Genomic DNA, 14,722 nt, shown 5'->3' on the forward strand with positions numbered 1-14,722 from the left:
TTAACAGATCAGTGTAAAAACCACGCATATTGTCTGTGATGTTAAGTGTAAGTGTAGCAGCAGTGAACTGTGCATTTGATTTTGTTTCTCATGTCAATACAATACAACCAGAAAGATGACTAAAATCAGACATTTCTTGAGTTGACTGCATGTCAAAAAATTCTCAATATGGCAATTGCCAATAAAGAGGGAGGGAGAGAGAGATTTTGCTGAAATGACTTACATATATTTATAGAATCTGTGGTCTGAAATTATGCATAATTTAGAAAGTTTGGATCTCAGCAGCATTTTTATTTATTGACAGTGAATTTGCAACTTACGGTACTTGGACAAATAACATGTGGTGATTACTACATGTCAACAAAGCTTTCATGTTGCTTAAACTGAATACAGCAGCTGAGGAAACCAGCATCTTTTTTTTTTTCTATGCTTGCATGAAGCAGTCTTAGATCACCACTCAGGAAATACCTGATACCTGACACTTTGATGGAAGTTTTCTGTGATACATTTCTACCAAACCACTGGGATTGTGGGAGTACAAAATCAAATCAAAGGATTGAAAACGTTGCAGGACAGGTTTTTCTGTTTGTTTGGGTTTTTTTCTTCTTTTTCTTCTCTCTCTCTCCCTCTCTTTCTTTATCACCATTATGGTTTATATTCTCAAGTACACTGATATTCAGTTGCTCGCCATCAATTCACTACTGTGAAATGTCATGGAGTTGTTGTCATGGGTACTCATCCCATGGGGCCCATACGATCTTCCTATGAATAGATTTCATCCCTTTGACCAGCGAGGTCAGGAGAGACTCCCTGGTTTTAAAATCCATGTGAGATGTTAGTCTTTGAATTTGTTGGTTAGTATTGAATGTACAAACAATTAATGCATTCGTGAATTCAACTTGGAGGATCGATGACTGTGAAGTGTAGTATTTTTTCCCCTTTTGTGCGAGTTTCCAGTAAATAGAAACTGTATTGTACATAGAATATAAAGTGTATGTACAAACTTTTCAGTTTGCAAATTCTTAAATCTTGATTGAACTTTTCAGTTCTGTATTCCTGCACATAGAAACACCCACATTGAGAGCTATAAAAATGTTGTTTATTGTTATCAATATCATTATCCTGATTTGAACAGGAAGTACTTTGTCATGAAGTGTCGCAGTGCTTCCCTTAAGCCTTTCAGGACCGATTCCCAGAATGCCATTGTCATTCTATACACACATGTTGTTGGCGTTTAGTGACAGAGTTAATTCATGCAGAATTCAAATATTCAATTCAGCTGCAAAGGGACTATCCATGTGTAGTTTCTTCGAGCATCAACTGAACTGCTGAAAGCTGACTTGTTACACAGGTACTGTAATAGATGTAGAAAAACGTGTGAGTCATCTGTGGATTATTTAATTGACTAGTAACAGATTCTTCATACACATGAGTGCAGAGAAGGTGATGGCAGTGATCTCATATACAAAGAGAGAGACATAAAGTGTATGATATGATTACAAAGCACAATGTGTGTGTGTATGTATCTATATATATTTTTCTTTACTTATTTCTCACTAAATTTCTAGAGATTATAAAGCTCTCGTCACTTATCTGAAGTATGGTCCCGACCTCACTCCCGCAAGGACTTTAACCACATTGTCTGCATTGCCAACATACCTTTAGCTGCATCCAGCAAATGTGACTGCCATTGCAAGGATCTGCTCACCAAGTTTATTTGATAAAATTTGCACACCATGCCCCACCAAGCTGTCCGCTAACTCAATTTCTCAAACGGACTCTCAAATTCAGCTAAGGAATTTGCTGGCTAGCAGTTGACTTCCACATGGAGATGGTGTGTCTGTATTGGTGTCCTTTCTCCTTTCGCAAATTGCTTTAAAAAGCACTCGAAACTCTATATTGTCATTCAAACATAGATTTTTTTTTTCTAATTTGCCAAACACATGTAGCTTTACAAGAATTTTGCAGTGAGCTAGGATGTATCATGATGTCGTCTGATCATGCTTGAGAGCAGCATATATGTGACTAGCTTGTACAACTGTACATTCATCATGTTTCTTGAAGGTAGCATGAAAATGAAAATAAACCATAAGAGGAAGAAAGAAAAGACAATTAAGAAAGGGGAAGAGAAACTGTATGACTTGATTTATTTACATGTATAGGATTTAAGCGAGAGCCAGTGAGTTATTTGAGAGAAAACTTTTTGGCTAGAAGGAAGCCTGTGAGTGATTTTACATCTTGAGTAGATGAGAGGCAGATTTACCCTCAGGCCGAGCAGCATTCATTATCTCTCTCTGTGAGGATATGAGCGCAATCATCTATAATGCACGCCAGGGGTTTATCAAATCAGGCGTGGAGACTGGGCATGTGCCACTCTCCAGCCATTGTGCACATACAGCTTTATTAGAAGCTTGTTTAGAGAAATGGAGGCCATTCTCTGGAGTCTCCTTGAAATATACAACATTTCTTATATGGCATATCTCTCATCTCTCTCTATGTCAATTGATATACTGGAATTATTTGTAGAGAGATATTGTGATGTGTAGACTACTTTCACGTCATGTTATACAGTCTGTGAAGAAGTGAAACTAGTTAGCTGTGATCCAGGCAGGCAGTTTTATTTAGGTTCGCCTGAATGACTGAATGGAATCAAGATGCGTCAAACATGTTGCCAAACAAATTGCTGGCTGTGAAAGGTTCAAACACAGTCGAGCTTCATGCCAGTTTGAATTCTGGTACTCTTGCTGTCTATGAAGTTTGTCAACATCAGCACCAACTGAACTGTATTTGAACAGTTAGGGCTGTCTGTCCTGCAATTTCATCTCCAAAAGTAGATTAGTGGTTGTGCTTTGGTATTGGTTGTCAACAGGGCTATCATTAATTCGTCGAGTAGAGGTGATAGGGTTGATTTAATGCTTGTGTTATGTTTGTATGGTTTTTAGGCCTGTGTTGACAGCGAGACCTTAGCAATAGTAAGTTTTAAACTGTATTGGAATGATTATTAATGGTATTTGAATTGATATAATTTACATTTTCAGAAGTGAATACAATGTGAATGCCACTATCATGACAGCATAATCCATTGAATTTCATCTTTAGAAAGAATGTTTGAAAGAGGCCCAAAGCATGCTTAGAGTCCAGAATAAATGGATGATGAAGGACACTCTGCTACCACATCACAGCATGTTGGGGTACACTGTACTTAAAATTAATTTATGAGTGTGATCATGATGCAGTAATAAATGCATAATAGTGGCACCTGCAACTAAAGATAGATACATAGCTGCAAGTATATGCTGTACATCTTGTCAGCTCATTCTAAATGATTCACATTCTAAGTGATTCCAATGGATTAGAAATCTATGAGTCTCACAATCAAGCACACACATTGGCAGGCATATCTTGACACATTTGGCAGTTGCTCAGTTTAAATGTGACATTCAAATAAAGAGTCTCTTTTTAGTGTAGGCAATCCAGGTAAACATTCAAAGGGTTATGCCTACCTGTCATGGATTTAGGTTCTGTGACTTGATGTGAATTATCAGTTGAACATGATCAGAGCAGTCAGCCTTTAGTTAAAACATAAAAATAAATGACTCAATTTATGATGCCTGAATCAGGAGGTAATGATCTGTGGATGGATGGTCAATATGATGGTATCAATTTATATAGTTTATATTTAGGGCCCCTACATCTATTTTGTACTGGGAATATATTGAGTAAGAGACAGCCTTAGAAGATTGCATTATGTTCTGCAAAGGAGCATTAATGTCCTAGTTTTAGTAGTTTTAAGGGGGAAAAAAGATACTGATCTTATTATAGTAGTAGCTTTGATATGAAAACACAACACAGAATACAGGTAAAAATTATTTAACTTATGATCTTGTGCAAACTAATTTTTATCAACCTAAATGAGAAAATCTGAGGAAGAACAGCGTAGACATACAGTAGTTCCTTCCACTATTTCCATGCAGCCCATAGCATCACAGTGACTGACACAAAACCCGCTCAAAGCTTTAAATCCGTGGTACCATGACCAGACGCAGACAAACAAATGCATATTATCTTCTGCTCACCTTTATTTGACCCCTAGTTGTCGCAGCACCACATTATGTTAAATAGAGAAGGACTACAGAAGACATAGCAGTGAGTTTTAGCTGCTGTTTGGTAACATTAATCTCAGTTCAGGATGCTACATGGGATCTGACTTGTATTGCTCACTTGCATACTTTGTAAAGGGTCACCTAGTGAATTTAGCCCGTATCACTGAAATGATGATAATATTCTTGAATGAGATTATTTCTCAGTGGGCATACATTAGCATGCATAATGTAATTAGCATTTCCTTCTCGTGGTAAAATACACCATGTGTTATTTCAGTATTGAATATTGAAGAAAATATCTTTCCTGCAATGTTGCATGCACTTTCATGTTAAGTTTTAACACAGCTTTTTCATAGAATGTTAGTTTCTGATGAAAATACTGTCTAATGGACCTTTTAAGGGTACCCTGGTAAGCATAGGAAGACTGCTGCCTGTAGGGGCAGTTTACTCCTCTGCCCAGGATAACGCTGTCAAATAAATCTGCATGCTTCATCTGTACATGCCTCACCTGTTTGGATGTTCGCTGCTGTTCCAAGTTGGCCGGTTGAGTTCTGAGGTGATGATGGCCAAACAGCAATTCCAGGCATCCATGAGCGATGATATCTATTTCATTCAGTTAAGGCACGTTGAGGCAAGTCAACTCCCAACCATTTCTCACACTGTCTGGCTTTTGGGTCTCTCATTCCTATGTCATTTCTGACTTGTTGCTCAGAATCATCTACAGTTGTAACAACCTGCCCAGCAACTGATCTCCAGTACATCAGCGTCACATTTATACTATTACAGTCTTTCTGTCATTTGCAATAAAATATTCTCAGCTTTAATATATATGGAAATGAATATTTAGAAATCATCATGTACTCAGAATTCACTGAATTTTTCTGTACTTCCCTGTGACCATTATGAAATACAATCAGATATCAAATATTGATGTGAAATATGCATAGCACTTCAGGACACATTCTGGTGTTTTTCCTAATTGGTAGTTTCATAAGATATTTTTCCTGTAGAGTATGAATTTGATTTACACCACAAGTGACAAAGGAGCTGAATCTACATAGTGATTCAAAGCTTTCATTTTCACATTCCTATTTCATTATTCTTTGTTGTATCAATAATTCTGAACCTGAATAAAGTGATTTGTGATTTTGATGTGCTTAACTGGCGTGTGAGTAACCTTTTGTCACTATTTATTCTTATATCAAACTTGAATGGATGGCTACTCTTCAGTTGATTCAGCCTCTTGTTAAAAATAGAGATAGATGTTTGGTAGGGAATTTACTTACGGACTTGTGTATGACGAGATTGCTTTTGTGATTGAAGAATCTTTGAAAGGCAAGTGTGCAGTTAGGAGTGAGTCATACAATAGCAATGCATGGCCCAATATCTCTGGCAAAAGTCCCTCAATTATTCCTTGATACTGTTGCATGCTCAGCTTGAAAAGTTGCTTCATGAATTCTACTTATGACCTATCCTACCAAGTAATTCTTCAAATTTTTGTCTGATATTGACATCCCTTTTGGGAGCCACCGAAATAAATTGCCTGAGCTAGGAATATTTTGCACTTATCTGAGTCACATTCAGTTCTTGTGCTCCCAGAGAATGATCAACCCATGTTGTTATTTTTCATATTTTGGATGAGTTGCTTATACAGGTAGCTCTCAGAATTGCATCCTATCTTTGTTTCTTATGACGTATAGAAATAACATAACTTTAAAAAAAAAATCCAAAGTAATGTGCTTGCAATACTGTCTGTATCATGGTGTTACTGGTACTCATAAGTTGAGTAGTGCATCTGCTTATTCTACCTGTTAGTGACCTGTGGAATGTGGAATTGCACATGAGTCTTTGAGTCTGAAGGACCAGATTTTCAGATTTTCAGATTTTCATAGATCAAAGCTTTGATTTGTTTCAATGTGTACTTAGAGAACATGTTTGGTTCTCATAGCCTATTAAGTGCAGTTTTGTTGCTAAAACTCTCACAAAGCATTTCAGAGGAAGCCTTCTGCAAAAGTGAATCAAAACTATAATTGAAGTAGATAAATTAGATAAACAATACCTTCATGACATATCATTTGACCTTTAAATTAGGCATGGCAGGATGGTAGAGCCATAAGAAACATAGCATCCTGTTGTAAATTGCTCTAATAATTTGTATGGTTTTTACAGGGCTCTGAATAGTATTGTTTGTGAACAGATGTAAAAATACACTTTGTATAGTTGGTTTGCAATTCATTTAGCAGCACAGGTCTATACAATGTTTTACATAAGACACACACATTTCTTTGGACCATTTTCTGATTTGTCAAACTGTAAAACCAACTGCACATTATGTGTTTATGTTGTAACCATCGGGGTCTGAAACGTGATCCTTTGTCATGTCTTCCATGACAGTACCATCATATGGTCAATCAATCAAACTTTAGAATCTAAAGTTGGCAGTTACCAGCAGGATCCCATCCGGTGTGCAGCTATGTATCATGTCTAGCCTCAAATCTTGAAATTAGAGGGCGAGTAAAATTCCTGAGATAATTGGTATCACCATGCTACAATAATCACAATGACGTACAGCAGAGTCTCCATGAGCACATTTCCCTCTCCAGCCAAGATTCCCTTTGCATTTTCATTTGCAGAAAAAAAAAAAATGCTTCCTGCAGTGAGTTGATTGTCCAGTCATTTCTCCCAAATTAAATTTAGGATTAATGTGCAAGATTGATGACAAATATGAATGAGTATTGCCTACTGCAGAATCCAGGTACAACACATTAACCTGCAGAAGACGAATCCCGAGTATACTCAGGCAGGCATCTATGGTAAATGCATGTTGTAACAAAATCAGCCCGTCCTCAATGGGTTAATAGACCATGTATACCTGAACAGATACTAGAGCACCTTGTACAGCTGTATGAAACCTAATAGTCTGTGTATGATCTGTGGGATTGTACACCCACGTATGTGTCTGAGGGCTCTCTTAACCCGTTGAGGACAGACTGATTTTGCTACAACATGCATTTCCCACAGACACCTGCACGAGTATCATCCGGACTGGTCTTCAATGGGTTAATTGTATTTTCCACTACTTTTGCAGTAACTTTTTGCCTCTGTGTTTATTCTGAAATAGCTTTGTTTGCAACGAGGAAGACCAGTAGACAGCTAAGCCATGCATTGTATAATTCATCACATTTCTGTTTACATCACAAGAAGATGTATAATTTATGGCTGAGAATTACAGCCGGTAGAATATTATATACATAAACTGCCACCCCCGCCACTGCAAAACCAGTATCCCTTACAGTCAAGCCCTCAGACTTCGCCGTATCTGCTCTGAGGATTCTGAGTTTTCTTTCCATGCCAGGAACCTGAAGAGACATCTCGCAGCCAGGGGCTATGGTACCAGGAGAATTCAACAAGCCATCAACAAAGTTCGTTCTCTCCCCAGATCTGAAGTTCTCAAACCGAAAACCAACAAGCAGGACATCACTGACAGAATACCCCTTGTGACCACTTTCCATCCCAATCTACCCTCTCTCCACAATATCCTTCGTGATAATCACCATATCCTTCACACCTCTGATCGTCTCTTACAGGCCGTCCCAGATACTCCCATCCTGGCATACCGACGCCCCCACAACCTTAAGGATCTCATCGTCCGTGCTGAAGTACCCTCCCTCACTGACAATTCTTCTCCTTTACAGCATGGCACATTCAAATGTTCAGCCAGTAGGTGCATCATTTGTAGCATACACATCCATGAGAGTGACTCTTTCACCAGCAACTCTACCGGCCTCTCACACCACACAAAGGGAAACATCACTTGTACTACCACTAATGTTGTGTATCTCATCACTTGCAGAGTTTGTAGAATCCAGTATGTTGGGGAAACCAAGACTACACTCAAAAGACGCTTCTATGGACACAGATCTACTGTCAACACAGCCAAGCTCGACACTCCAGTGGGCCACCATTTCAATCTACCCGATCATTCCATCACTGATATGACTCTACAGGGCATTGAATCTTTAGGCACTCGTCCAGACACAGTCAGAACCAGCAGAGAGAAGCTCTGGATGAGACGACTTCACACCATCCAACCCCATGGCCTCAACATCCAGGAGGGAAATGACTAACCACCTTTATTTTTTCATTATTATTACCACCATTATTATTTTTTTCTCTTTTTCATTTTTTAATTTCATTTTGTTCTTTCTTTGCGCTTTTTTCATTTGCAGATCCTTTTTTCCCCAATTTATTCCTTCCTATAGCCCGAGTCTTTTTTATACAGCCTTTTCCGCCTACACATACACACACTAGGTTTGTTTGTTTATACATACTTGTGCTTATTTTGCCCTGCCTGCTTATCTACATACATGTATACAATTTTCTCTCCCCTAGTTTTCACATGTGCTTTATTTTATTTCTTTTATCTATCTATCTGTATATATATATATATATATATCAATTATTTTTTTCTTTACTGTTATTCCATTGTCACTTTTGCCATTACTATATGTGTATATACTTTGATATGTTTGATTACTTCCTTTTGTTGCCTCCTCCTGGTACACCTTTAGGGCTCCCTGTTTGTTCAGCCCCCCCCCCCCCCCCCCCCCTTCCCTTGCTGTTGCTTTTTTCACTCTTTCCCTTTCCATATCCTTCTGGTGTTCCTTATCTTCTTTGATGTTGCCTCCCTATTCATCCTTTCCTTCAATGGTTGCCTCCTTGATCCTCATGATCATTACTGACCCTCCTCCGCCTTTTGTCTGTCCGCTCTCCTCTGCCTTTTGTCTGTCCACCCTCCTGCTCGCTCTAATCCCCCTCCCTTTACCTGTTGGGCTCCTTGCCCATGACTTCCCACCCTCTCCTTTGTTTTCTTTGTTTTGTGTACCCAGCCTGTCCCTGTCTGTTCTTGTTGTGTGAAGTCCTTATATGTGATTGCTTTCCCTGCCTGTTTGTCATTTTGCCTCTGACGAAGATTCTGCTAGGATCGAAAGCTCAGGCCCCTTTTGACTCCATACATAAACTCCAGCCAGATCATACAAGAGACTTCGCTTTTTTCCAGTAAGGATGTGTGTGGTTTTTGCAGGATGTTATGAATACAGTGACATGTGGAAGTGGTTTGGGTTACATGAACTGATAAGGACCATCTTTGACCTGCTCACATGAAGGTTCAGTGCTCACATTTGGTATTATACATTCCTTGACATTGGAATTAAAGATTTTCATTCACTAACACTTTTTTTTTGTCTTGCCACCTCATGTACACAATGTATCATGATATGAAGTAAATCTACCCATTGAATCAGCAGCCTGAATTTGGTATTGCCAAATAAAAGTCGAAAATTTGTAATGAGCCATTACATGTACCAAACCTTAATTAGGAGACTTAATCTATAAAATGGTCAATTGTTCAACAAAACAACAAGCATCTCGACAAGATAATATATTTTTCTGTCTCTGAATGGATGGAAAAATGTATTTTCTTTTCGAGCATGTGTATGTACCAGTATATCCATTTTTTTTTTCTTGAGACATTTTTGGTTTTAGATTTGCTCCAAGTATCTTTCCATGCATTGATATGTGAAATGAAATATTTGTATCGTCTAAACGTTGATTACTATATTTCAAAAGTTTGCTGTTAAGCAATGAAAAAACACCATGTCTCTGTTAGGAAGACCATATACTAAGACATTAAAATAACTTAAAAATCTGTCTAGAGGATGAAAATACCGCCTTGTATATTGATGTGGTCTTGTATAGATAACAGTCATTCTGTAGTATTTACCACTCTAGCAACTCCAACCCCAGGCAAGAGATAATGATTGTGGCACTTACGCATTCGTTATAAGAGAGACAGTTTTTGTGATATATTTTTCCAATACTGCATAATATATTAGTCTGTCAATATATTAGCTGGCCTTCACCATCAAGGTTCTTGCGTCAAGCAAAGAAGAGAGGATGGGATATATACTCAGTGGGATGCTTGAATATGTAAAAGGCTCACCATTCATGCAAAGCACCTGCTCTGGCAGAAAATAATGATTTTCTCAATGATCCGTTGCTATCAGAGAGGGCTGAATGATTCCCTCGCAAGGGCTATGAGTTTACATGCATTTTTAATGCTTGCATTATTGTCCCATTCCGTGAAGGTTTCTTGTTGCTTGAATTGTCACGTGTATCTGATGTGAAAGTTGAATGAGTCATATGAAATGCTTTTCATCCTTATCTATCCTCCTCATGCACATGACGCTAGGTGAGTAATAACTGTGGCATTTGTGCCAATGTCGGTATTATCTATGTTTCAGGGCAGTTTTAATCTACTTGTATCTCCATACTTCTGAAGACAGAAAAGAACTATACAGCACACTTTATAGAATAGCCTGGGGTGAATGTTTATGCCCTGTCCTCATCTTGATGTTACTCCTCTGACCACCCTCTCTCAGATCGCTCAGTGGACATGGACAACGAGACTGACGATGACGACGATTCATACTCATCGGACCAAGAGAATAGTGACAGCGGTGAGAACATGGGGGGAGGCGGCCAGGTGAGATCTCAGCTGCATGCCCACCAGCTTCCCTGGAACGTGAGTCTTGTCAAAACACCCTGCCCTCATTGCAGTGTGATGCTTTATATATTTTTGTGTTATTTTAAGTTTGTAACCTTTTCTTTTCTTAAAAAAGAAATACCATCTTGTCGTAGTATATTTCTTTATCTACCTTTAGCCATGTTGTATGTATTAGCTTTATGAGTTATTGTGATTACAGGGACAACTTGAGCAAGGAGTATTATAAAAAGTGGAATTTTATCCAAGCAATTATATTCATTTATTCTTGTGAGATGACCATGATTTCAGGTGAAAACAATGAAATTGATAGAGGTTTGATTACCTCATAAACATTGATCTGAAATATATGCTTTATTTGCATAGTCATTGTCACTGTTTTCATCTAAAATACAACCCAATTTGTTTTATAGCCATACAAAATTCAAATTAGAGCACTCATTCAATGCTGATGATAAAACCATTCAGTATTCTTGACAGACCAAAGCTCATAGAATTCATGTTATGGCTGGTAATAAAGAAATAAAGGGATAATGACTCTGTATTAGGTTTTAAAGCATAAATAATCTTCTTGTTAAAAAAAAACCACCCTAACAAAAATGTTTTTAGTCCCATTTACACCTTGAGCTAACTTTCCCAAACCTCCTTTTGCAGTGTGCACTGTGTTGTGAAGAGTAACTGTCTGGTCAGTAGAGTGTATTTGTTTGTTTGTTGTTGTTGTTTTCTCTTCACGGTATTACTGAGGTTTGATGCACATTGGTCTTTTGTGCAAGTGTGTTTTATGTCAATGGCTCCAATCACCCCCCCCCCCCCCCCCCTCCTTCTGCACATGCGTATTTAGATGTAAAATCATGGTACCGCTGTGTGTTTGCTGTGGCCTCAGATTGTTTTTGCCAGACCTCAAAGCCCTGATATGAGCTTTAGATGAATAGGCAAGCGTCTTGCTGTGTAGCCAGCCCCTTCACCTATTTCCTGAAACAGTCCTGTTTCATCTGGCATTATTGATGGGATTCCATCTCACGTGACATGTTGTTCTGTCTGCACTGTACCTGTGCAGAGTACATTGTGAGGCTGTACACTGTTGTGTGTCTGTGGAGTGAAAATAGAGAAGGGGCGATGTCGTATTCCTTTATCAGCCTGACTGAGGTGGTGCTACAAACCAACGTTTGGGAAAGGCAGCTTTCTCTTACTCTGAAGTCAGTATGGATTCAGTTTCAGTCATTTATGCGCCCAGTGCAGACCAAAGAATAATAAAACCAAACGAACAAATAAACAAATGTAATCTGTTTTAGAACACAACTTCTCATACACGACATAGGATTAAACTAGATGAAACAAAATCTATGGTCTATTACAAAACAAACTAAGGATCAATTTGTTGTTGCAGCTTATTTCAGCAGACATTTCATTCCTCTTGACATAGAAATAAATGTTCTCCGTTAAAGATTTTCCACTAAAGCTCATACATTTAAAAGGAACAATATTTTGATTTGGGGCTAATGGATAATCAGCACGTAAAAAAAGAAAAAAATCCAAATGACTGAAGCTTAAGCATTCAGTTCCACAGTTTCTGTGTAAATCTGATGCCTGCTATTTGCCTCATGATTGGGAAAAAGATGATTTTTTTTTGGATCATGTATCTCTCCTATATGAGCTCTGAAAGTATTTTATTATTGAAAACGTTTAGATTTTGCATTGATGTAGCATGAGTATTTGATTATCAAGTGATCCATGACAGACAGTTATTTACTCAGATCAAGAGACAGTCTTTTAGTCTTTAGAATTGTGTAACTCCCATTCAAACACACCCAAAAAAATTGATGGTTTGTGAAAATCATTTTTGCAATGTAATGCTAAAACCATGAACTCCTGTAGGTGAATGCAGCAGTTGTGTCAAGAATTTATTTGTGGCCCACTGCATTGACTTCTGCATCACATATTTATTGCTTTTTTTTTCAAGAACTTGACTGAAAACTGGACTACCCATATCCTGGTAGAAACAAAACTCCTTATCCTATGTGTGACCAGCCCTGTTTAGGCAATTTTCTCAGAGTGATGACCTTTAGCACAGCTCTCAAAAGCATTTCCCAATATGATTTTTCAAGATGGTAAAGAAATATGAAAAAGCGTTCAATGCCACTTGAACTTTCACTACACTGTTTCATCTATAAATATTTCTGAAGGGCAATTAATATCAAAATGTGATCAAGCTTCCTATTGTGAGCAGCAGCTTTATGTATGTCAAGGAACAGTCAAAAGTTGTGATTCTGATAGCTGAATGCCCAGGGTACCGTGTCATGAAAGTTGTCAGCCCTGGCAAGTTGTGAGTCTCTGACAATTTCAGTAAAATCTTTGGTTTTGATTGGCTGAGAAACTGTGGTCACTGACTGTTACCATGATGATTGTCAGAGACTGCTAACTTGTCAGGGCTGACAACTTTCATGAAATGGTGCCCTGGGGGGTGTTTCATCAACGTTTGTCGGCGCTGACCAATTTCAGCAAAATTCTTGGTTTTGATTGGCTGAGATGCTCTGGTCACTGACTGTTACTATGGTGATTCAAGTTGTCAGCGCCGACAAATGTTGATGAAACACCCCCCTGGACTCACAACAACAGGGCAGCTGCTAAAAACTCCCAGGAAGTCAGCTTCTACGAGCTTCTGTTATCTTGTAAATCTTGATCTGGTACTCAGAGGCAGAGATCATGAGCTCAAGTATCAGCTATAAGAGTTTCAGGATGAGGAGGTTTTTAGAATGGAAGTGAGATCATCTGAGAGGGATTTTTCTGAATACTTAGTGAGTTATGTATGCATGTCCATAAATAGTACAAAAGCTGGCATTACAACAATTGTACGGCAGTTACATTGATTGTCCGGCAGTTACATTGATTGTCCGATTTTCCTCAAACTTTCACTGATGTGTTCTACTAATGTTGCTGCTTTCACTCAATCCACATTTCTCTTTGGGTTTTGGTTTCCCTTAAGTACGCAGATATGCAATTAAAGAAAAAATCTTTATATTATATTGCAAGATCTGGAACAGATTCATTTATACTTGAACGTTTCTGTGAATATTTGGTTAAAGATGTAGACAGTTATTGGTGCATGAAAGGCTTTGCAATGTTTTGTACCTCATCATCAAAATATACTACCACAACATTCACCGCTGGTGGATTATTTGAAATCCTGTTTTAATTATTGCACATCCTTTTATTCTTGATGTTTTAATCATGCACATGCACATGCACCTGCCCCTTTTATGCTACGAAAGTTACTTGATTTCTTTGAGGGTTGTCATGTTTTCAAGCTTTCTATTCTTTGTATAAACCCCTGCAACCCCATCCAATATTCTGTGATAGCAAATGCAATAATGTTGATCATTAAATATGATTAGCTCAAGTATTTTATAAGGTCACAATAATTTGTATCACAAAATCAGAATGTACCTTTAGTTTCATATTTTGCATTTTCTTGATAAAATTTTGTTCATGAAAAAGTTGCAGAAACCAGAGAATGAAATGAAATGAAATCTAAGGGTAAGAATTTGAAAGCTTACCCTGGAAGGTCAGTGGAAAGAATGATTATTTAATATTGGTTGATTATCCTGTGTGAGTCTGCTGTAGAAGAATAACTTGTTCATACACGTACGTAAGCCTGTGAAGTCAGCCCGGTTATAGAGGAGATAATGACATTATTGGGCTGTGCTGCTCAAATAGCTTGTAGTCTGTAAATATGCTATGTTTCTAGAGAGTTTGTGAATGCATTAGTCTCCCCAGCCTGCCTGAAGCATACACACTTTCCCCAGACCTTTTAAGAGGTGGAATCAGCTGCCGCCTTTGGGTGGCAAGGGACCCTGCTAGGGCAGGCTTGCAATCTTATACCTGTTATTCAGGTCATTCTATTCCTATATGAGTATAAGAAGGTGCCATCTCATTAAGATTTGATATTTTAACCCCCTGATTTGCAAGCTACTGTGATAGCAAGAAGAGGCACAAACGAGCAGTGCAAAACTGAGCTTATCTAATTCTTTTAGCTCATTCAAAAATTTGTATTACTGGC

At 38.2% G+C, this 14,722-nt stretch overlaps 1 protein-coding gene across 3 annotated transcripts in view; it reads left to right on the plus strand.

Annotated features, from left to right (window-relative positions):
* Window positions 1–14,722, plus strand: part of LOC139734588 (phosphofurin acidic cluster sorting protein 2-like) — a 115,748-nt gene that overhangs the window by 33,905 nt on the left and 67,121 nt on the right. For 2 of the 3 annotated variants that reach the window (XM_071645372.1, XM_071645373.1), the window contains exon 6: window positions 10,544–10,686. In XM_071645372.1, the coding sequence (XP_071501473.1) occupies window positions 10,544–10,686 (143 nt within the window). The remainder of the gene's footprint in view (window positions 1–10,543; window positions 10,687–14,722) is intronic. The other variant, XM_071645374.1, reaches the window with a different exon arrangement.

Source organism: Diadema antillarum, unplaced genomic scaffold (assembly GCF_040938485.1).
Source record: "Diadema antillarum isolate AM-2024a unplaced genomic scaffold, OU_Dant_1.0 seq00000533_RagTag, whole genome shotgun sequence".
NCBI lineage: Eukaryota > Metazoa > Echinodermata > Echinoidea > Diadematoida > Diadematidae > Diadema > Diadema antillarum.